The sequence below is a fragment of the Pleurodeles waltl genome, chromosome 4_1 (assembly GCF_031143425.1).
Source record: "Pleurodeles waltl isolate 20211129_DDA chromosome 4_1, aPleWal1.hap1.20221129, whole genome shotgun sequence".
NCBI classification, from domain to species: domain Eukaryota; kingdom Metazoa; phylum Chordata; class Amphibia; order Caudata; family Salamandridae; genus Pleurodeles; species Pleurodeles waltl.
This window is the reverse complement of record NC_090442.1, coordinates 771562566-771585133: the sequence shown is the minus strand read 5'-3', so window position 1 is coordinate 771585133 and position 22568 is coordinate 771562566. Positions and strand designations below refer to the sequence as shown.

General features: G+C 42.7%; 1 protein-coding gene across 8 annotated transcripts in view; it reads left to right on the top strand.

Annotated features, from left to right (window-relative positions):
* Positions 1-22368, top strand: part of SBF1 (SET binding factor 1) — a 1129538-nt gene extending 1107170 nt beyond the window's left edge. For 7 of the 8 annotated variants that reach the window (XM_069229431.1, XM_069229429.1, XM_069229425.1 and 4 more), the window contains one exon: positions 16174-22368. In XM_069229431.1, the coding sequence (XP_069085532.1) occupies positions 16174-16272 (99 nt within the window). In that variant the 3' untranslated portion in view covers positions 16273-22368. The remainder of the gene's footprint in view (positions 1-16173) is intronic. The other variant, XM_069229435.1, reaches the window with a different exon arrangement.
* Positions 22369-22568: the final 200 nt, after the last annotated feature.

Genomic DNA, 22568 nt, shown 5'->3' with positions numbered 1-22568 from the left:
GGAGATAACTGCTTACTAGTCTATGCACAGCATGTGTATCTGCAGCTACACATGCCACCAAACAGAAAATGTCACTTACCCAGTGTACATCTGTTCGTGGCATTAGTCGCTGCAGATTCACCTGCGCCCACCCGCCTCCCCGGGAGCCTGTAGCCGTTTGGAAGTAATCTTCAACATTTGTACATTTGTAAATATATTACTTTAACCTTCATTTTGTACATACTTATTCATTCCATTGCATGGGCACTATTACTAACATACACAACTCCTACTTCACCCTCTGCGGGGAAAACAATCTAACATGGAGTCGACGCCCATGCGCAATGGAACCAAAATAGGAGGAGTCCCTCGGTCTCGTGACTCGAAAAGACTTCTTCGAAGAAAAACAACTTGTAACACTCCGACCCAACACCAGACGGCGGACTATGCACAGCATGTGAATCTGCAGCGACTAATGCCACGAACAGATGTACACTGGGTAAGTGACATTTTCCTTATCGTCTATTTCAGCCTTTCTTAGTTTACCTGACCAGCCCTCACTCTTTAAGTCTCCTATTGTCAATCGATTTCTTAAAGGTCTCACCCATTTATTTCCTCCCATGCCTCAGTGGGACCTCAATCTTGTGCTTAATGTGTACTCCCTTTGAGCCGATGCACAATTGCCCTTTACGGCTCCTCACTGTATTTCTTGTTGCCTTCACTTCTGCTCGCAGAGTAAGCTTCAAGCTCTTTCTTCAAAGCCTCCATTCTTGTCTGTGCACCCTGACAAAGTGGTGTTGCGCACTAAGGCTTCCTTCCTTCCCAAGGTTGTTACACCTTTTCATGTAGGCCAGTCCATCACCTTGCCTAATTTTTACGCTCCCCACATCCTTCTCATGAGGAGAGACTCCACCGCCTGGACCAAAAAAGAGGGTTGGCATTCTATCTAAATCGTACTAAAGATTTCCGTGTGGGCGGATCAACTCTTTGTTGGATATGTTGGTGCGAAGAAAGGGAAGGTGGTGCAAAAACGTACCATCCCTCGATGGGTACTTCTGTGCATCAAGATGTGCTACGCTTTGGCCAAGAAGCAACCCCCTGAGGGCTTGCGTGCTCATTCCACTAGAGCAACTGCTGCTTCCACTGCGTTTGTCCGCGGAGTTCATGTCCTGAATACCTGCCAAGCAGCTACGTGGGCATCCCTGCACACGTTTGCTAAACATTACTGCCTGGACAGTCTGGTCTGTCGGGCCGGCTACTTTGATCGTTCAGTCCTGCATGACTTTCTAGTTTTATGTTGGTTCGCAGCCCACCTCCGAGGGTGGCATTGCTTGGGTATCTATTCTAAGGTAAGGAATCTGCAACTAGAAGTCCCTATCAGATTTACAAGTTACTTACCTTCGCTAACGAAATATCTGGTAGAGACATATTCTAGTTGCAGATTCCTTACCGACCCACCCATCCTCCCCGCTTGCGAACTCATTTATAGAGAGAGGGATTACACCTTCAGGTCCTTAGCTCTGGTGCACCAATCTCAGTGTTCTTAGTGGCTCTGTGCTTTGATGTTGTTAAAAGAAACTGACGTCACTGCGCTGAGGCGGCATCTATGTACTACTCCCGACGTCATCATGGCAACTACGATGCCAACGCCACCTACCGACGCACAAGAGTATTGCTCAAAGAAATAATCTCTGGATCAAGTCTGACGCCTGGGGGAAAATTCTAAGGTAAGGAATCTGCAACTAGAATGTGTCTCTACCAGATATTTTGTTACCGAAGGTAAGTAACTTGTACTTTAAGAGCTTTAAATAGTGCTATAAGACTATTATTATGGTTTATTGGATGAACTTACATAAATAGATGTAGCATCAAATGTTGGTAGGAGAGTGGGACATCCTGAAAAAAGTTAACAACCAAAACAATTATGAGGCAGCTAGTACATTGAGCATTGTAGATCTGGAGTTGGCTCATCATCTGGTCCCTGTGCATAGGACAAGTCCTACATGGACAAAAGATATTTGCGGTTGGTTCAGTGGCATGGGGTCTGCACATGTCTTCTTTTCTTGCCAAACCATTTTCAGAATATGTTGCTGGTTTGGTGGCACACATGCTAGTGCAGGGTGTAGCCTTAGACTAAGCCCTTCACCTCAAATCTCATAAGCTAAAGTACAAGTCATAAAAACCTTTGTTCAATGGATCTGTAGCGGTCTCCACATCTAACAGCACTGCAGCAACTGTTGCAGTACACTCTATTTGTTTCATTAAGAAATAAGTATTGACTTTCAGAATTCTACCTGGATAACCCCCTTGAACGTCTTCCACTAACTCCTTAGCCAGTTGATAGCCCAGTATTGTCATGAAAACATATCATCTGTGTTTTATAAGGTATTGGACATCTAAGAACCATACATCAAAAGAACCATACATATTAGGATTAGGAATAACATACTAAAGTGCCGCCTTTGGAAGAGGGAGGGATCAGATAATGCATGTTAAAGAATAAGCCTAGCCAAAAGAAGGGGTAAATCTTTCACAAACGTCTTCTATCAACACAGTCCTTTCCTGTCATTTTACCCAAAGCGAGGATTTGAATAATGTTCAGAATCGTTTTGTTCATAATCTGAGCCACCACTGCATATTTCCCCTCTTTAAATAAAGTTGGCAATGAAAATAGAGGAAGAAACTTTTTTGCATGCCTGAACACTAGTTTTGTTTAGCACCTTAAAATATTTCTCAAACCAAGGCAATTTCATCTGCTCCTCCTGAATTTGAGCGGATCCCAGGTCTGTTATCCTTAAAATAAAGCTTGCATTAGCATGCCCTCTGATTTGCCACACCAGCAATTTAGAAACGTTTTGTTCACCTCAATGCATTTTTGTTATTGTCAGAGCTACCTATTTCAGATAATCTCATAGTTTATTACAACTTAGCCTTCACCCGTCTGAAAAAGAATCAACATTACCATAATACCCCTGTGAAATCTCCACTTACACGCACATAAGTTGTATTGTTAAAGCTATATATTATGATCTATCGACCTGACTGAAATTACTTTGCTGAAGATTACCGGTCCCCATAAAATCATATTGAATATCTACCAAACGCAGGCTTTGAATACCTATATTTATTTACTTTTCCAAAACACAGTTTATCCTCCTGCACTTGCGCCTTACACTTTGGAAAAGACAGGAGAGAACCTCCTATTATCCTTTCTAGCCTTTCTCACAGACTTCTAACATGAATATTTTATGGCTGAAAAGGCCCTTGGTATAATATCAGCATCCCAATAACCAGCCCCCTAATATTTGTTTTTAAAAAGTATTTGGGGAAAAGGCTCAGTAATATTTACCTACAAATTTGAAGCTTGGCAAGGTATGGATCATAGGATCTTATTTGTTAACCAAATTGAATGAACAATTTTTTTTTTCTGCAGGCAATACTTCACTTTAGGCTTACAGATATTCCTTGTTCCCGGTATCTCATTATTTGTTCATGATCTTCTATTGCTGGTAGTGCCTATTTAAGAATCCCCTGTGAATTGGCATTTGAAAAATAAAAATAATGGATTGGTTAATACTTGAATTTTAGGAGGTTATTCGGTTATAGGAGTGTTACAAGTAGACAGTGGACACCTCTTGGGTCATCTGTGATGGATTATATATGTAAAATAACCCACCTAATATTTTAATTGGACTATATAAAAAAAATAACCAACCTGATATTTTTATGGGGTTTAAATTTTGCAATCTGTAACCACTTTGACTCAAAAATATCAACAGACCACAGGTTTAAGCCATTTATATGTTTTAACACATTTGCTCCCACATGTTTTAGATGAGTTACTTGAATGAATAAAGAAAGAGTGTTCTCTTTTTCTAAATATGCCATTACCAAATTAGTTTTCTGACCATAACTTGACTCATTAATATTCATTCACGCTGTCTTCACCCTATTGTTTTTGATAATTGCGGATATCTTCAGTAGGGACATGACTCTATTGTGCAGTTTCCGGACAAAATGGTCTCAACCATATATTATAGTGAACAGCCTTTGTTTATACACTAAAATGTCTTCAGCTTCAGAAAATACCCCATCCAAGGGCCAGATAGATTCCCTTTATTTGGTTTCCATCCATTATGTATATTTGTAGTCTACAACACCAGGTTCAACATGATACTTCTCCAGGAATGCCTCAAGGATCAGTGGTGCAAAGAAACAGAAAATTAAGAAGATATACAGGCACCCACACAAACATCTTTTTTTGTCAGAGCAGGAGTTCCCCTTCTAGAACTATTCCTTTCCACATTTGACTGTGCTGAATACAAGAGTACGGTGTTAGGTTTCCCACATGGCCAATAAGGGTGAAGGAAAATTAAATTGTGGACATGAAACATTTGTGCCATTTGAATATACTGGAATTGAGTGAGTCTTTATATCACTAAAGCTGCTCCTGTCAACTATATCCTCACACTCCCTTTTGATACAAGCAGTCATCACCACAACAATGTTGTATTGGGGAAGGATGAAATCTTGGACATGGGCAAGGGAGGCTCAGAATATTTGGCACTGTCACCTTTTGCTAAATCCCAGTGCCACAGCAGTTTACTTGCTGGTTCTTCAAGGTACCAGTGTAGACCAACTAAGTAGGAAAACTTTGGGAGAGTATAAGTGTATGGTTAGCCACGAGGTGTTTCAATATTTATATCAAAGGTGGGTCTCTAACGTTTTCTGCAGTAAGAGCTACTTAAGTTCAATGAAAATCATCCAGAGCTGCTAATATTATTAAAGGTTTAATACTGACCACATCAGACAAGTATGCATTAGTGGCCTCGATATATGCAAGCTTACCAGCAGAGATCACATCAGTACATCAGGCACGGTTCCCCAGCAATAATGTAAAAAATGCTTTGTCAGGGTAGAATACCTCTCCATGGGTAATACATAACAACCATAGCTGCAGTGTTTATACTAGTAATAAGTGTCCACAAACATCAAAAGGGAAACCGCCCACTAATTGTAGCTCATATCACCCAATCTCACTATCAAATATTGAAACCATAATATTAGCATCAATACTGGCTGCCAGAGTTAAAAAGGTTATCAGCCCCTTAATTCATAACAACGTATCAGGATTCATGCCACAGAGATCAACCACACTTAATCAGCATTGTTTATATAACTGGTTAGAGACAGTCTGACATCGGAAGGACCCACATATTTTTCTGCCATTGGATGCTGAAAAAGCATTCGCAGTTCACTGGCCCTTCCTAATGCAGGTATTAGACAAATATGGCTTTGGCACTGGGTACCGAGGCTGGATCAAGCTCCTCTATGAAAGCCCCACAGTGGCGGTTAGGGTGAATGGTGTTCAGTCTACCAATTTCCTAATAGGAAGGGGCACGAGGCAAGGCTGTCCAATTTATTTGTGTGCCTTGATGCTGGAGCCACTAGCCTGCCTGATTCAGACCCACCTAGCTATCAGAGGTGTTCATATGGAGCAAACCCCAGGGGAAGACGAAAGGATCTCCCTATCCTCGGATGATGTCCTCCTCTGTGTTACCAACCCTGAGGAGACTATTCTGGCAATACTATGTTACCTACCCTGAAGAGACTAGTCTGACAATACTGCAGGTATTTGATGAATATGGCGCCCATTCGGGTTAAAATATAAATTGGGATAAGTCACAGTTACACCCATCTCGAGGGGAGACATCGATGTGTAACCTGCCTCGTCATATCGGTATAGACAGAGAAGGATTAAGCTACCTAGGAATTTATGTCACATTAAATAGAGATAGGGATTTATAGCAAAATCTCCACTAAGTGCTAGCGGACTTCCGAAAAGATGTGAGCAGATAGGTTAAGTTGCCATTTACTTAAATGGGCAGCGCTGCAATGTTTAGAATGATGACTCTGCCCAAATTTCTATACGTACTCCAAAATAGGTATTATCCTGTCCCCGAAGAATACTTTACTAAAATCAACAGGGGAATACACCAACTACTATAGGGGGAGGAGGGGGGGACATCTCAGGGTAGCATTACAAACTCTACAGACATTAGGGGATTTTACTGGGTGGCCCATCTGATAATTAATGAATGGGGAGACTTGCCTGTTGACCACCCCTACCTAGTAGAACGCCACCAATTCCTGGCGAACTCCTATGTGCACTACTTGTATGGAGGTTGGGGCTGGAAGAAGTTGTTACCAGCAACACAGGTGCGATTGGTTTCTGGCTCAAAACCAGTAAAAGCTTTGGGTGGGTGAAAAAGATGTCTCGAGCAACACCGCTCTGGCTTGGTAGGAGTTTATGGAAATAGGGAAGCTCAAAGGATTTCGGTCCTGGGACCTAATAGGGATATCTAAATTAGGAGATATCAAAGGAGATTGGAGAATTGATCCCTTTTACCACCCTCCACAGAGGATACCAGTTGCATTCAACGCAACATTATAGATACTTACAGCTAAAACATGCATGGACGGCAGAAGGAATACACACAGGGGAGCTTCCAGAATATGCCCCACTAGAAGGCCGGCTACTTCAGGAGAATATACCTGTAAAAGCGATCTCATATACATATAAAACTATAAATAATAATGCTCCCAACAACCTACCGAAACTGAGAGACATGTGGTGGAGAAGCAGAAGAGTTAGAGGACACTGAATGAGAGGCAGCACTTATGCACCCCAGAGTAGTGGCCATTAAAACGAGATTGAGACTTCTAAAATTCAAAATACTGCACCACATTTATTATGACCGAGTCAGACTTTACAAATTCAGAAGAGCTGAGTCCCCAGAATGCCTGCAATGTAAAACGAGAGTAGGGACATTCCTATAATGATTCAACCCTATTAGGAGATGATGATAAATTAATTTGTAAGGATTCTTAATGGATCTCTCCCAGTGGATCCAAAATATGTACTCCTAGGCATTCCCACAGACATATATATCCCCCAAGCACAGCTGCTGTTCTGTAACTTGGGGTTAGTGGTGGCTAAGAGAGATAAAGCACGTAGGTGGGGGGATCCTGAACCGCCAATGATAGCTGAATGGAAGAAGGGAATGGATCTATATACAATAGTAAGGATATACAGACACACATATTTTGCCCAAGATCTAATCAAGGTGTTTGTGCAGAGCAGGTCTTCTTTCGAAAATAGCAGACCATGTCCTTTAGTACACCTTTATATCACTGGGCATTACCACATGTTTCCTGAATAATGTCAATGTCTTGTATTTTAGCACCATTAATCCTTTTCTGCACTCACATGCTTTGCATTATTCCACCATCTAGTGGTTGGGCCCGGAATCACCTTTCTTCTTTTTTATATTTTTTTTGTGGGTGTTGTCGACCACAATTTGGTGGTATGCCCATCCTATGTAGGATTGCAGTCGTCTCCCCAGATGTTCCTGTGCATAGTGGCCATCTTCATCTTTTCTGCCATTGGGTCTGGAAGCAACAGAGGAGCTCCAAAAGTTTTTCAAGAAATATCAAGTTTTTTTTCAAGAAAATCTACAGTCACTGAGGACAAAAAGAGAGAATGGGACCCTTCTCTCCTTGCTTTTTCCAACAAGGGACCTTCTTGGAGCCAGCCACATGGTCAGAGAATGAGGGCAAGTAGGGGACATGGAAAATATCCCCTTTCAATTTTGTCCCAAATCCACCACAAAGTTTGTGCAGAGAGACCCGCACAAGGTCTGTAACCTCTGTCTCCCAAAGCACAAGGACTGTGAAGCCTGCGCCGCATTCGCAGCGAATACCTTGAGGGCACGCCAAAGACAAAGGCTACAATACCACACCATGGCCATCCAAAGACCACAGGTATCGCTAAAGGACTTAGGCCTGTCCAGTTACGACAGTGCAATACAGGAAAGAGGTAAAATCCCACTCGAAGAAATCTTGGGGTTATCAAGTTCAAAGTTTATTGCATTGCTATTCAGACGTTTTACTTCCAAAAGTTAAAAAAAGTCACTTTATTTCCATAGCAAAGGCAACATCCAAAGTAATGACACAAGAAAAGAGAATCAGCCAACACGTGTTTCGCCCCCTCTGGCTATATAAGCCGGGGCTTTCTCAAGGCTGAAAGAGAAAAGAAAAATCAAACTCGACAGTGAAAACGTAGAGGAAGCAGAAACTGCACATGGCGGGGAGTCGATTGTCAAAACATACACCACAGATGCCAAGAAGAAATCAGCAGATAAAAAAGTGGTGGTGGACCCTGAAAAAAGGGCCTAGAAGGTAACAGAGCCTCCAAAAGGCCCCCGAATGTTCTACGTCCTTGGACAAAAAGTCCAAAAAGGCAGCCTCAGTGACAAAAACGTTGATAGGTCAGCCAAAAACAAAACAGGCCCACGGATGCCGAGTGAGGGATAGCAAGACAGCTAAAACACTGTCAAAACCCTCATCATTACCACCAGAACGAGAGGGATCGAAGGAGGGCACAAAACCTCTGACTGCGTCAGAACTGTTGACACCCCAAAAAGACCTTTGCCAACTCTCAGCGCCAAAACGAAGGCACAGTATGTCCAAAAGAAAAGAAGGCTGGAGACTGAGATGGCAGCGCTCCTACAGAGAAAAAGACAGTTTGACGACTCCTTGAGGGAATTTTCAATTCCCGACTAAACCTTCAACAACCTTCAGCGTTGAAGACAAACAGTCTACCTTAGAAGCTCCTGCAACACCAGAGCCACAGGAGGAAGAGCCCGAAGAGGAGTTCTGTGAGACAGAAGAGACTGAAGGAGCTGGAGGCTTTGACAAACAGTCATGGAACAAAATGGAAACAGATTCCTCTGAGGAAGGGGTGGACATCTACCCTTCAAGGCCTTCACCCCCAGATGAGCTCTCCATGTACAATAGCCTTATGAGAAGGGCTGCTGAAATTTTTGGTGATATGGTGTACAACTGGAGGAGGAAAAGGGAGATTCTTGTTTCCTTCTGAAAACTTTAATTCCTGCTCACAATGGGAACTTGTACCTACCAATGTTGCCCAGCATCCTGGACCAGGGAAAGGAGGCGTTTAGAGAACTTGCCACTGCAAAGGCACTTAAGCCAAGCGTTGAGAAGAAATGCAAACCCTCAGCACAAGATCCAAGATATATACAGGGGAATGCACCAGTAGACTCTATAATTGTCTCTACTGCAAAAAAGTGCAACAATTCTCCCGCATCAAAAAGGACTCCATCCGAGAAAGAGAGCAAAATGACTCGACATGGTGGGAAGGAATATGGAGAGAGAGGCGTCAACTCAGTGGTAAATTGTGAACTCAAACACCTTGTTAAATCGATACTACCACCAACATTGGAATGAAATGGAGTCCCTCATGCAACATTTTTATGAAGAATAAAAGAAGAGGTCAAAAGCAATCATGCAGGAGGGGCAAAATATAGCAAATAGGTGCCTAAATTCAGCCTTGGATGCAGCGGATAGTGCCAGTAGGCATATGTGTCCCAGCACCACACTAAGAAGGCACACCCTGCTAAGAGTGTTAGATGTTAAACCAGAAGTGCGGGCATCCAAAATTAACATGTCATTCACGGGAAACACCCTGTTTGGCCAAGCAGTCGGTGAGTCCTTACAACAAATAAAGGAGGACAACGAAATATCCAAGGCCATGGAGTCCTACAGTTCAGCGACTCATTCAGAAGGGGAGGCAGCATAATACAAAGCCCAACAGCCAAAACACCGTTCCCACAGGACCAACACCATCAATAGGCTCAAGGTAGTTTCCATCAGGTCATGCAGCAATCAGTGTACTAGAAATGGCAACACCCTGTCAGGCAGCCCTTTTGGGCGAGAGGAAAGGGAAGACGCAGCCTCCCTCGAGGGGAAGGATCATCAAGTAAGTGACTCGCCCCACAAGCCTAACCCCCACATAACAGTGGGAGGCAGTACAAGACATTTCCCAGGAGAGTGAGAAGAAATAACTTCAGACAAGTGGATTTTAAACTTGATACGTCACGGATACTGCATAGAATTAACCAAAGAACCACATAAAAAAAACACTGAAACCAAAGATATTTCGAGGAGAGGAACTCGGACAATTAAGAGAGGAAGTCAATTAGCTCCTACAAAAAAACGCCATTGAGAGAGAGCCTCTGAGGGAAAGAAACAAGGGAAACTACTCTCCTTACATTCTGTTTCCAAAACAAAACCTAAATCTGAGACCAGTCCTAGAACTCAGATTCCTAAACATATTCATTCATACTCAACATTTCAAAATGACAGCACTCCAAGGAGTCATCCTACTTCTAAGACAGGTGGACTACATGTTTACCCTAGATCTCAAGGACGCCTATCTACACATCCCTATAAACCGAGGACACAGGAAGTACCCCAGTTTTGTACCAGACAGAGCACACTACCAGTTCACAGTGCACCCAGCTGGCATAAAGTCAGCACTACACATCTCCACAAAGTGCCTTGCCGCAGTAGCAGCCTGCCTAAAAGGGAAGGAATACATGTATACCCATACCTAGATGACTGGCTAGTAATGGCAAAGACAAAACCGAAATGTCAAAGAGATTTTCACTTAGTTATTACAACTCTAGTACGAATGGGTTTCTCCATATACCACAAGAAATTGTTGCCAAAACCAGAACAGGAAAAGGTGTTCCTGGGAGCGACACTAAACTCAATGACAGCAAGCCTCTCCAAAAGAGAAGAGAGGCCTGGCATCATGCATACCACTCATAACACATGCAAGACTGCATATGCAACCTTTCTAAAAAATGGATCTGCAACACATGGTCAAAAGCCATTGGGAGGATTTGGTGCTTGTCACAGCAAGAATACAGAAGGAAGCGCAATGGTGGAAATCAAAATAGGTGACCCCAGGAAGACCATTCAAGACACCAACTCGAACAGTGACCATTACAACAGATGCATCCCACAAAGTTTGGGGTGCACAAACAGGGAACATGAAAATACAGGGACAATGGAACAACTCAAATGTGTTCAAACACATCAACTTCTTGGAAATGAAGACAGTTTTTCTAGCCCTGAATGCCGTCCAAACACACATCATAGGGAAAACTGTGCTAATACAAACAGAGAACACAACAACCATGTTCCACCTGAACTAACAGGGGGGGACACAAAGTCACACTTTGAGCAAACTAGCGCAAGAGATGTGGCAATAGGTAATTTAAAAGAAAATCAATCTCTTCACTATCCACCTACCAGGGAAGGAAAACACTGAGGCAGACAGACTAAGCAAGCAGGAAAACATATCACACGAATGGGAGCAGTAGATCTGTTCCCAACAGCAGAAAAAACAAAATGCCAAAACTTCACCTTCAGGATTCCACACCACCAGTCAGAAGGGAATGCCCTGTCACTAAACTGGTCAGGGAGATTTGCTTACGCTTTTCCACCGATCTCCTTAATACACAAGTTCCTGGGAAAGGCCACATAACCAGGCACGAATCTTATCTCAATAGCCCCTAAATAGGCCAAATAGACATAGTAGTTGGAACTAATAGAGTGGTCCAGGGGACAAATGATAAAGATCAAAGCAAAAAAGCACCTGCTAACAATGCAGAAGGGAAAGTGTATTATCCAGAACCAGCAACACTAAGCCTAGCGGACTGGTGCATGAATACATAAAATTCGGACATATACACCTAATTCCCAGGACAATGGAGATCCTTACGGAAGCAAGAAAACAGTCCACAGGAACATGTTATGCAGCTGAGTGGAAGAAGATACAACCACTAGTGCACAGATATCAAGATAATGGAAACAAATACAAGACTGGAAATTACTAACACATCTCACTCATCTATTGGATAGTGGCTTAACCTATTCATCATTAAAGGTACACCTGGCTGCACTAGTAGCATGCACTAGGGGCACCTCATGTGACAGTTTCTTCACTTTACCAGTAATGAAGAGGTGTTTAAAGGGATCAAAGATAATTGCTCCACCAAGATCTATTTCAGCACCAATGTGGAACCTAAACACAGTTTTAAAGCAATTGATGACAAAACTGTTTGAACCTCTGCACAAAGCAAATCTGAAATCACTCACACTCAGGACTGCATTCCTGATTGCAACCAAGAGGTCGCGAATAACAAAGGGAACAATCTTGTGATGGATTGGAGAATCAATACTTGTTACTCGGGTGAGGGGATGATGCGATTCACACGCCAAAGGCAAACACAACAAGGAAGAAGGGCGCAACATTATATTCCTACCAAACATACGCATGGAAACAATCTGCACTGCAAAGATTATTGTATGGACGTTCAAATAAACTAGGAGGCACAAGTGGTTTTTCGCTTTTCCCCGCCTACCCTCCCGCCGCCCACCTCCCAGCTGTTGGTGCGGTCTTTCCGGATGATTTTGTAGCCGTCGGGGATGGCTATGGCGATGTCCGGTGCCGAGGAGGGGTTCATCCAGGTCTCGGTGAGGAAGGCGATGTCAGGGTTCGTTGAGTTGATGAGGTTCCACAGTTCGATGGCATGCCTGTGGACGGATCGGGTGTTGACCAGGATGCAGTGGAGATTGCTTCCGGGGGAGTCGTTCTTGACGGGAGCGGTGTGAGTCCGTTGGCAGGTGAAGCGACAGTTGCTGCAGGTGAAGGGTCCGTGGGTTCGTTTCGGGGTGGCTTTTCCCCGCCTACCCTCCCGCCGCCCACCTCCCAGCTGACCCCTCCTCCGCCACCCTCGCCAACCTCAACCCCGGCCGCACGCCGGGCTGCCACCGCGCCACCCCGAAACGAACCCACGGACCCCCGCCCTAGGCAGCACTCCCCAACCCACCGACCACGCACGCAACCTCGGCTTCATCCTGGACTCATCCCTCTCCATGACCAGACAGGTTAACTCGGTGACCTCGGCATGCTTCAACACCCTCCGCATGCTCCGCAAAATCTTCCGCTGGATCCCCACCGACACCAGGAAGACCGTCACCCACGCCCTCGTCACCAGCCGCTTGGACTACGGGAACACTCTGTACGCCGGCATCACCACCAAGCTGCAGAGGAAACTCCAACGGATCCAGAACGCTGCCGCACGACTCATCCTGGACATACCCCGCCACCACCACATCTCCGTACACCTAAAGACTCCATTGGCTCCCAGTCAACAAGAGGATCACCTTCAGACTCCTCACCCACGCACACAAAGCCCTTCACAACCTCGGACCCAAACTCATCAACAACCGCGTCTCCTTCTACACTCCTCCGCCCACTCTACGCTCGACCGGACAGGCCCTGGCAGCCGTACCCCGCATCCGCAAAGCCACCCCCGGAGGAAGATCCTTCTCTTTCCTGGCAGCGAAGACCTGGAACTCTCTGCCCAGCCACCTTCGCACCATACCTGATCACCTCTCCTTCAGAAAGCAGCTCAAGACCTGGCTCTTCGAGCACTGACCCCCCCCCCCACCAGCGCCTTGAGACCCTTTATGGGTGAGTAGCGCGCTTTATAAATACGAATGATTGATTGATTGAAGTGGTACAAAAAGTACTACAGCACCTGTTTGCAAGCTTTGCCTCATTTCATCCCAACCAATCCAAAGGGAGAGGATACTGCTACATAATCAAATGCAAAGCACGTGAATTCAGAAAAGGATTCATGCTGAAAAACGAAATGTTTACTTATCAGTAAGAGTAGTTTTGCAGCCTGGATTCACTTGCGACCCACCCTCTCCAGAAATGGGAGATAATGAAACCAGGCTGGAACAGGAGAGGCGATGAAATAAAAAATATATATATTCCAAGATACAGAGAAAAAAAAATCTGAAGAAGGCCACTAAGCACAGAAACATTCGGGGTGCTGTCTGACGTCATACATGGGAAAAGCATGCCACTAAATGGTGAGCGACAACTGCCACAAAAAAAAGAAGAAAAAAAAACAAGAACAAAGACAATTCCGGATACATCCACTAGATGGGGGAATAATGCAAAGCATGTGAATCCAGAAAACTCTTCAGGCTACAAAACGAATCCTATTGGTAAGTAACTATTTCGTTCCTTTGGACTGCCTGAACATCTTACAATGCAAAGTGCAATTCCACCTGACCTCCTTGCATCTTCCTAGGAAAGAGTTTGTGCATTTGTTGTCTATTGAAGAAGACTGAACCAAGGACAGTCGAGAACAGATAATCTTGTTTTGTCTTGTAAATTTGCAAAAACATGTTTAGTTTTTATCTACAAAAATACATTGGCTGCTACTGCTTTCTTTCTTAGGCCTGTTTTTCATCTTTCTATTGATAAAATATTTCTAGGATGGCATTGGAAAGGATAACCATTCTATCAAATAAAACTAAGCTACCTTTGGAGTTTAATGTTGTCTTGTCGACAAAAATACCCCCTCTTTTTCAACCCATGCATAACTGAAACCTCACAGAATAGAGTGGATGTAACATCAGATATATGAGTGAGTGAGATTCAGACTTTATACGCCCATGAGTCATCTACCGAAAAGTTCTTACAAACTTACCCATACTTTCTTCCAAACGTAGTTTCAGATGTTCACATTAATCAGGCTGTATTTTTGCCTTCATATTTCCCAAATCTGTTTTCTCCCACGAAAGGTCTCTCTATGTATACGAATCAAAATACATATTTCTAAATTATGCATTTGTTTGCATTGGTTTAGAATCCATCTCTAAAAATAACCAATAGCTAGATAAATAGTTGACTACATTATTGAAGCTACCAAAGCCCTCAGGCCACTTCACAAAGGACAGAGGAGGTACAGCTGCCCCCATAAATACTGCCCCAGCCTCTGAAACATTCGGAACAACATTTAGATGTCAATCTACATCTTTGCGGAACCACACTCACTGTCACCAGGTTTAGTTTGATAGGATTCTCTCAGCACTCTACCATTCAAGTCTCCTCCCCCGCCCCAAGTTTCCCACACATCCACATCTGAAGTAGACAGATGTATTATTTCCCAGTCTTTATGAATTTCAAACAAGATCCTAATCATGCTGAAGGAGAAGGTGCTTTTAGATTTATTTATCGATCACGCCTATCATCTGTGAATAATGTAGCAGTTCATATATTTGGAATTTGGTTTGATTGGGTCCGCTCTCCGAACCTCCTGTCAAAATGAGCTCACTAATGCACTCGTGTTCCTTCAAAGAGCATCGTGGAGATTAGTCCACGTAAAATGTGATGCCTTTGAGAGGACATTTAAAGTGGCGTTTTCGGCTAACTGTTGTACATAGTGACAACATAATTGAATTCTCTGTAGTTAAAAAAAAAAACAACAAAAAAACAGATACAATGGTAACTCTGAGGAGCATGTTTTACTTTTAAAAATGAAATCTGTCTTTTTTTTTTTTTTAAATGTACCCCAAACATAGCTGGAGAGATTAAATTTTTATGAATTCATAGACGATAACCATGGTGGGACATTTGTGTTTGGTAGTCTTGCCATCGTTATCGGTTTTCAGTTTGTTATAAAAATAATAATATCAAAGTAAAGTAGTTCTACATTATTAGTCCTCGACTAGTTATGTGGCCCATCTTAATGCACAAAGGAGTGAAGAAAATTCAAAATATAAATTCCTGCTAAACACTGTTGTAAATTTGCTCTAAGCTTTTTCCTGCAATAAAACCTCACAATTACAACCTGCAAGAAAGTTTGTCATTCCCAATACAGCTTTTAATGAATCTCTTCAGGGTAGTGATACGGGCCACTCTATAGTCCCACAAACATTACTATGCTGTAGTTGTCGGGGTTTGATCTAATGTCATAGCTATTCTCTGTCTCACACTCACTCAACTTACCAGTAATATTCTGCATAACGCTTCCATTTCAGATCGAATTGAGAATGAAGGGAGTAGGGCTAGAAGAGCTTGCTATACAGTCTCTTATCTGTACACTTCTTCAAATGAACAATACTCGCCATAACAAGCTCTCTTCTTTCAAACTTCTTTACTGGGACACTTTTACAATTTGAATCCGATTTTACTGAGTTGAGCTAGTTAGACCTTTACTACAAACGAGGCTCGCTACATACTGTCACACATAGATTTTTTGAAATGTACAGTCAGAGAAGAAAAGTGGTAAGTGCACTGCCTCGCTGTTTTTACAGCATTTGAGTTGTAATTAGATTTACGTCTCTTTTTTTAGCATATCCCCTCTTGCTTAAATTGCAATGATCAAAGGCTATTTGTCTTAAGAAGGTCCTACCTGCTGCAAAATCATACACTGTTCTCTTTTTCTTTGTCTACAGCTGAAGACAACAAAACGAGTTTACAACTTCTGTGCCCAGGACGTGGTACTTGCCCAGCAATGGATTGACCGAATCCAAGGATGTTTGTCAGATGCATGATCTGTGCAGCACCTTTCCCAGCACCACTCCTGCCTCCTGATGCAGGATGACTCCAGAAGAGGACCTGTGCTCTTCCGACCAGTGGCGCTGCGGACCTGTGCTACCCTGCCTGAAGCCCAGGAGCCAGGGTCTAGACCAAAGCGCGTAGACATGAACAAATTCAGCAACCCGGACATTGATGCCTGCTGAAGGACATACGAGGACAGGATCCTCCTCTGTGACTAGATAGACTACTTTCCACGCAGGCTGTCTGTGGTGGGCCTCTCCATTGACAGCAGTTTACCTGATGGAACATTCCTCAGCGAGTGTGGCTGAATATATTAGGACCTGGGTGAACAGAATGATGGGAGGTCAGAGCATCTGTTATACTGCAGAAATCAATGTTTTGGGAGCTAGGCAGTGGCGTACACAAGTGCTCCCCTCTTTTAAAAAAAATATTCTTGGGCCGAAGGTAAAGCCTGAACTAAGCTGTTTGAGTTTCAACTGAAACATTGCCCTTGCACTATGAGAGGAGTTCAAGTTCACTTTCTGTGGTCAATGAATGAATAACTAGTGTGTTCTGCTTTTTTTTTTTTTTTTTTTTTTTTTGACTGGTCATGGATGCCGCTCTGTAATCGATCTGAGCCAGTGCCCAAGACCGAACTGTATGGGATAAGCCACTGAATGCAATAATGAGCCTTATACATTACATCAGCCATTGTTCTTCAGGCTATTCCCAGATATTCTGCATGTGTGGGTGAGGAGGCCCATGCTAGGAGAAAAAACTTTAAAGGTCACGTTCCATTTTTTCTTTCTTAGAAAATTCAATGCTTTCAGTGTTAGTAAAGCACCTTTCTTCCATTCTATGTATAAAGTCATTAGATAACCAGGGAAATGCCAAGTCCCTGATGTTCACTTCTGTGTACCGGTGCAGAAGGAAACTTTGCAGAACAACCCATGAACATGACCTGTGAAGTGATCCAAGCAGGACTCTGTGGCCAAATATATAATTCCTGTCTGTCTCTTGGCAATGAAGCGAGAGCTGGATTTGGGAGACAGGGTATGCTGTTTTTGTTAGGGAGTAGCCAAAGCTCAATCCATTTTACAAGAAAAGATATGTGACAGCTAACCGCAATGAAGCCACACAATTACTGATTGCACCATAGTTAAGGTATGAATGTACAGAAAACTAGGGTTGCAAAGAAGGATTAATAGTTTAGGAAGTCACATGAAGCATCTCTATCAGTAACGCTGAGAGTTGTCTGAACACATCCACTCAAACTGTCGATTTGTTACTATTCAGATGCCAACAATTGCTTTGATTTTTTTTTTTAATAGCTCCACAGGAAAGGTTCCTAGAACATGAACTAGATTACATCAGACATCCCTTCATATTCGGCTGGATTGAATTATATCATTCCAACATCTGCAGGTCTAGCTGGCTGCAAGGCATCTCTGCACATAAATCTAGTTTTGAGTTTGTTTGCTTATCACTGAGCACAAGCTACAATGGTTTAAGTGCAAGCAGCAGACAAGACTCAAGTGAGGTTATCTCTACATGTAAAGATGTTTTAAATTTGATGTGGCTCTGGATAGGTTGAATGACACCATATCCTAATATGAGGTAGTGCATTTTATGATGCAATTGCCTAGTTCTAGCAAAGGTTGTTCAAGGACATTAGTGTGGCTTAGGGCATTTGAAAGCATTCCTGGAGATCTTTCTAGAATTAAACACCAAATGTTGTCCTCGGGTCTACATGAACTTCTGTAATGTGAATCTTAAGGTTATTTGTTGGGGTTGCTTAAATTATAATGATTATTATTTCAGAAGAATGCTTTTCCAATTGGATTAGGATATCCCCTTAAAGTAGTATAGGCTAAACTTCACAGGTAGACTGATAATGTGCCTGGACTGGACTGCAGAGGAATAGCCATAGTTGTAACTCCGTAATGGGGCTAAACAGTGGTGTACTGTGATGTATGATTGAGATTATTTAGGAGAATCGTTGGATGCAAATGTGTGAGAATGGACAATTGTATCCGAGATCCTTGGTCGTGGTGCAGTTGGTGTTATGGCAGAAGCATTTATGTATCCGGTAGCTCCACTCAAGTGATTAGTCCACAAAAGCAAGCTGTTTTGAGAGAGAGGTGAAAAATATACAATTAATATTGCATGAGATGCACAGATGGGGGATCTTTCTTTTGTAAATGTTATCTTCAGCCTGTGCCTTCACAGTGTGTTCTTGAGATAGAGTGAAGGTATCATTTAATGCGGGTTAGGATTAAAGTAATTCAGTATCTAGTTGTTGGTATAGTTGAAATTGTATGTTTCCACTCCAGGGTGTAGATCTGTTTGGAAATTGAGGGAAGATTTCCCCTTGAGGGGAGGTCTTCTGTTACTGTGTATGTGGATGAGAGGATTTTTGAGATTGGCTTTAAATCTAGCTCATTCACAGATGTCGGCTAAAATTCGGTGCTATCATTTCTGGTAGTGGGTTGACGTATGATTAGCTACATGCATCCCTCCATGGTTGTTGGAATGCTATTGGAATAATGCCATAAGTGGATACATTTTTAGACATCACTGGCTGTCTAGATCAAGAAAATTGCAGTGCATTTATCATTTTTAGGACCAGGGCATTGTGAGGCTTCATAAAACCATTTGGATGATATAAGTTTTACTACAGTTAGATGAAGGTACTCCTGAATTTGAACCTCAACACGACCTGATGAAACTGTCTGCTCAGAATAGTGATAGGTTAGGGGGTATTGTGAATCTCTTGTGCCATTGGACTAGTCCTCCCTGATTCATTCACTAAGATTGATTGATTGCATACCACGCTTGAGTGTAAATGCTACCTGGGCGTAGTGCAGAGTCGAATAGATAATCCCAGAGTTTATTCAGACTTCGTTTGGGAAATTGCATTTTTGATTAGAGTGAATCAGTGTAGCTTATACTGGGTAAGGCAAGCCATCCCTGGATGAGAGTATTGGTTTGTTTTAAGACCTTCAGACCTTGTACCATATTAAGACATTCATGATATGACAGTGAATTACATGTTCTGACATGCAAGTTTGGTTGTGTTTGGGCATTGTCACTGTAATGCCCTGATTATTGGGAGGACAGCCCTGGATCATGATTTTAGTGTTTGAGTGACATAATTGGTCTGAATGCTGCGCAGCTGCCCATAAACCACGTGGATATTGACCGCTTAGCAGTATCAAGATGGAAGAAAGCCAGTCCTTAACATTTATAAGTCGATTATTTCTGAATTGATTATGAAGATGTGAACTGTTTTGGTAAAATCTTGTAGTGTGAGAGCACCCCTAAACTGTTTTTGTTCAGAATGTGAGGAATTAAGAGTGGTGTCCAAAGAATGTCAAAGCATTTTTGTGAGGTGTGTTTAGGAAATAAGGAGGCTCAAATGTAGGACAGATTGAGAATACAGAGAGTAGGCAGGATGCCAGATGAAGCTTGATATGTGAATTAGGACGAGTATTCAAGACCCCTTTTTGTGTTGATTTTCTTTCCTCTTTGGCTGCACCTCGCAAGGGTAGAAATGAATTATGAAAAAAGCACTATTGACTCTTTTTGGATCGCACAACTATTGAGGCGACGCTAGAAAGATTTCAGTTGCTTTGGTAACATTATATTGTTACAATACTTGTTTTGGTGTTCAGCGTTGTGCAACAAAAGGAATTTTCACAGATTCAAGTGAGTAAAACTGACTCTCAGGGACACAAATGGTGTTTGCTGATCCCCACCCATTTACTGTGGTGTCACTTGGAAGTATCCCAAGGAAACACTGGCTAGTCATTGGCATGACTTTAGCAGGAAAATGAGAAGGTCATAAATACTGTTCTGAGCCCGTGGTTGCCCTGACACCGATGAAGCTCCTAGTGGTAGTTTCATCAGGTGTGACTGCCTTCCCATATAACCATTACTTAAAACTTCCCATCCGGTCCCCAGCAAATCTTAATTGTCCTTGAAAAGCGGCATATCCTTTGTAAATAAGAACAGCTCTCCTCACCTGTAATTTATTGACGTCCGTGAACTTCTGACTCAGCCCTATACCTTCCTTTACATCCCCTGTAAGACCCTACATGTGCGTTAACCTGGCCAGGGTTTCAGCTTAGGAATTTAGACGCAAGTGCCTGCTCATGATTTGGATCTCATGTCAGAGAGCGCTTATTCTGACCCTCTTCCTATTCGATGCGCTGGTTACTTTTCAAACCTACCTGCACCATGATACCTTTTGAAGAAGAAACTGGACCAGTTATATTTTTTAACCAGCACAAGGACATTAATAATTTAATTCAGGTAGGACAGAATAGCATAACAGCAATTATGTGTCCCCTAGTAAGATGACTTAAGGCAATCGATTAATATTGCATCCTTTACAGGTTTTCATTTGCCATATTTGAGTTCTCTTCTGTGAAATGAATCAGTATTTTGCTACCTCTGCTTCAGCTTTAGTTGGAAGGTACACCCTTTTGCTTTGTATTTGGCACTGGAACAGTCACAAAAGCCTCTGCACAGTGGTAGATAAAACCTCCGGGAGAACATTATCTGTCTTTAACCACAATTCCCCAAGACAAGTTAAAGTTCCTGGAAGTGAATCCTAGAAAAGAGAGACCACACAATCTTGCATCACAGACCACACGACAAGCAACTATGCTAAACCACTCAGCCTTTTCTCTGTCACCAAAAGCAAAGGCTTTGCATTATTGTGTGCTATAGAGACCGTTCAAACATGTCTCTACATCTAGGCTGCACACACAAGTGGCAGATTCTGTGGTTTCCAACTCCAATAGCCAGCACAAATCATTACAAAGAGTGCTAGCAAAAGACCAACAAAACATGGCTCAATTAACAACTGTAAGTGTATTGCATGAGGAAGTGGTAGAGCCTTTACAGGCCAAAGATATTGTTGTCAGAAGGTCCAGGTAAACCTTTTTCAAAAATCCAGCACACAGAGAGAGAGTTCTAGGGTGCAACTGCGCACACCTGTTTCTAAAATGTAACTGAGTGCATCAAGTGACTGTTCATAGCAGATATAGAGTCCATACATACCTCCCCCAAAATCCACATTGAATACATGGCATGACAGGGTGCTGAGGTCTGTGTAACCTGCTTCCTGGAAGGGAGTGCTATTTAAGGGTCAGGGTGGACTCTCTCCGACCCTAATAACAGTACTGAATGGGCAGATTCCTAGATGTGGTCTAACTTGCAGGACTGGTCTCTTACCGTATTGAAAAACATGTCAGTTATTAGTGATCCTTTACTTTTGTAAGTTCTGAAAGAAACTACTATCTGCAAATGCCATCCTTGTCTGAGAGTTTATCTTAATTTAAGCAGTTCTGCTTGGTACGTGAAGCCTGTCCAGAGGTGGGATGGTGTTCAGTAGTATTAGAAACAGATGGGGCACAGGAAGCAACTGTTTTGCAGAAATGCTGCGGCTGAGACTTGATCTCAAAAGCAGTACAGAACAGCTGCCTGCAATAGTAGACTAGTTAGTAATGACATGAGCAATCCTGACGGGTAGGCGCCTCTTGAAGGCTGTTGACTTTAGCAATCAGCATTGCAGCAAAGTTCATCAGACCCCTAACGGTCAGTCCACCAGCCTGGAAGTCAGGCGGGTACCAAAGTGTATGTCCAGGTAGAGGTTATGCGCCACATTTGAAAGGCCAGGGGTAATGCTTTGGGTTTTCATATTTAATTTCCGGCTCCCACTGTTTTACCACAAAACCTCCTCCCCACTTCCTAGGTTCTAGTTTTTAAAGAACATGTTTTATTGCAGTAAAATGTATTTTTTGTACATAGTCTTAACTCTTCTCGCCTCAGTTTCTTTTTCTCTTGTATTATAAATGAATCTTTGGGTGGAACTCTCACACCCGCCCAAATCCAACACTCCTTGGCCGGTAGTTGCTATAACAGTTGTGGGTACATTTTTTGTGTAACCTTCCCGCCAGCTGTTGGGTCATTGAAGTTTCTTGTACATTGTGTCAAGCCTACCGGAGTCCTCGTCCTGTGCCTAGCGATGGGAAAAGAAGCATCAATTATATTACGAGAAATAACTAATGGAGATTTAATTAAAAAAAAAAGAAACCCTGTCATTGACCTGTCTCCTTTTTTGAGTCTGTGTAAAAACGGGTAACGTGAGAGTTCCCGAGAGGAAGCTGTTACACGAAAAGAGCTCTAGGATTCGCTTCTATGAAGAAATCATTCTGTGAACTTGTTGTGAATGCAACATTTCTCTCTGCCGGTAAGTACTAGTAAGGACCCAGTAAATAAAAAAATAATAGGTATCTTTAAG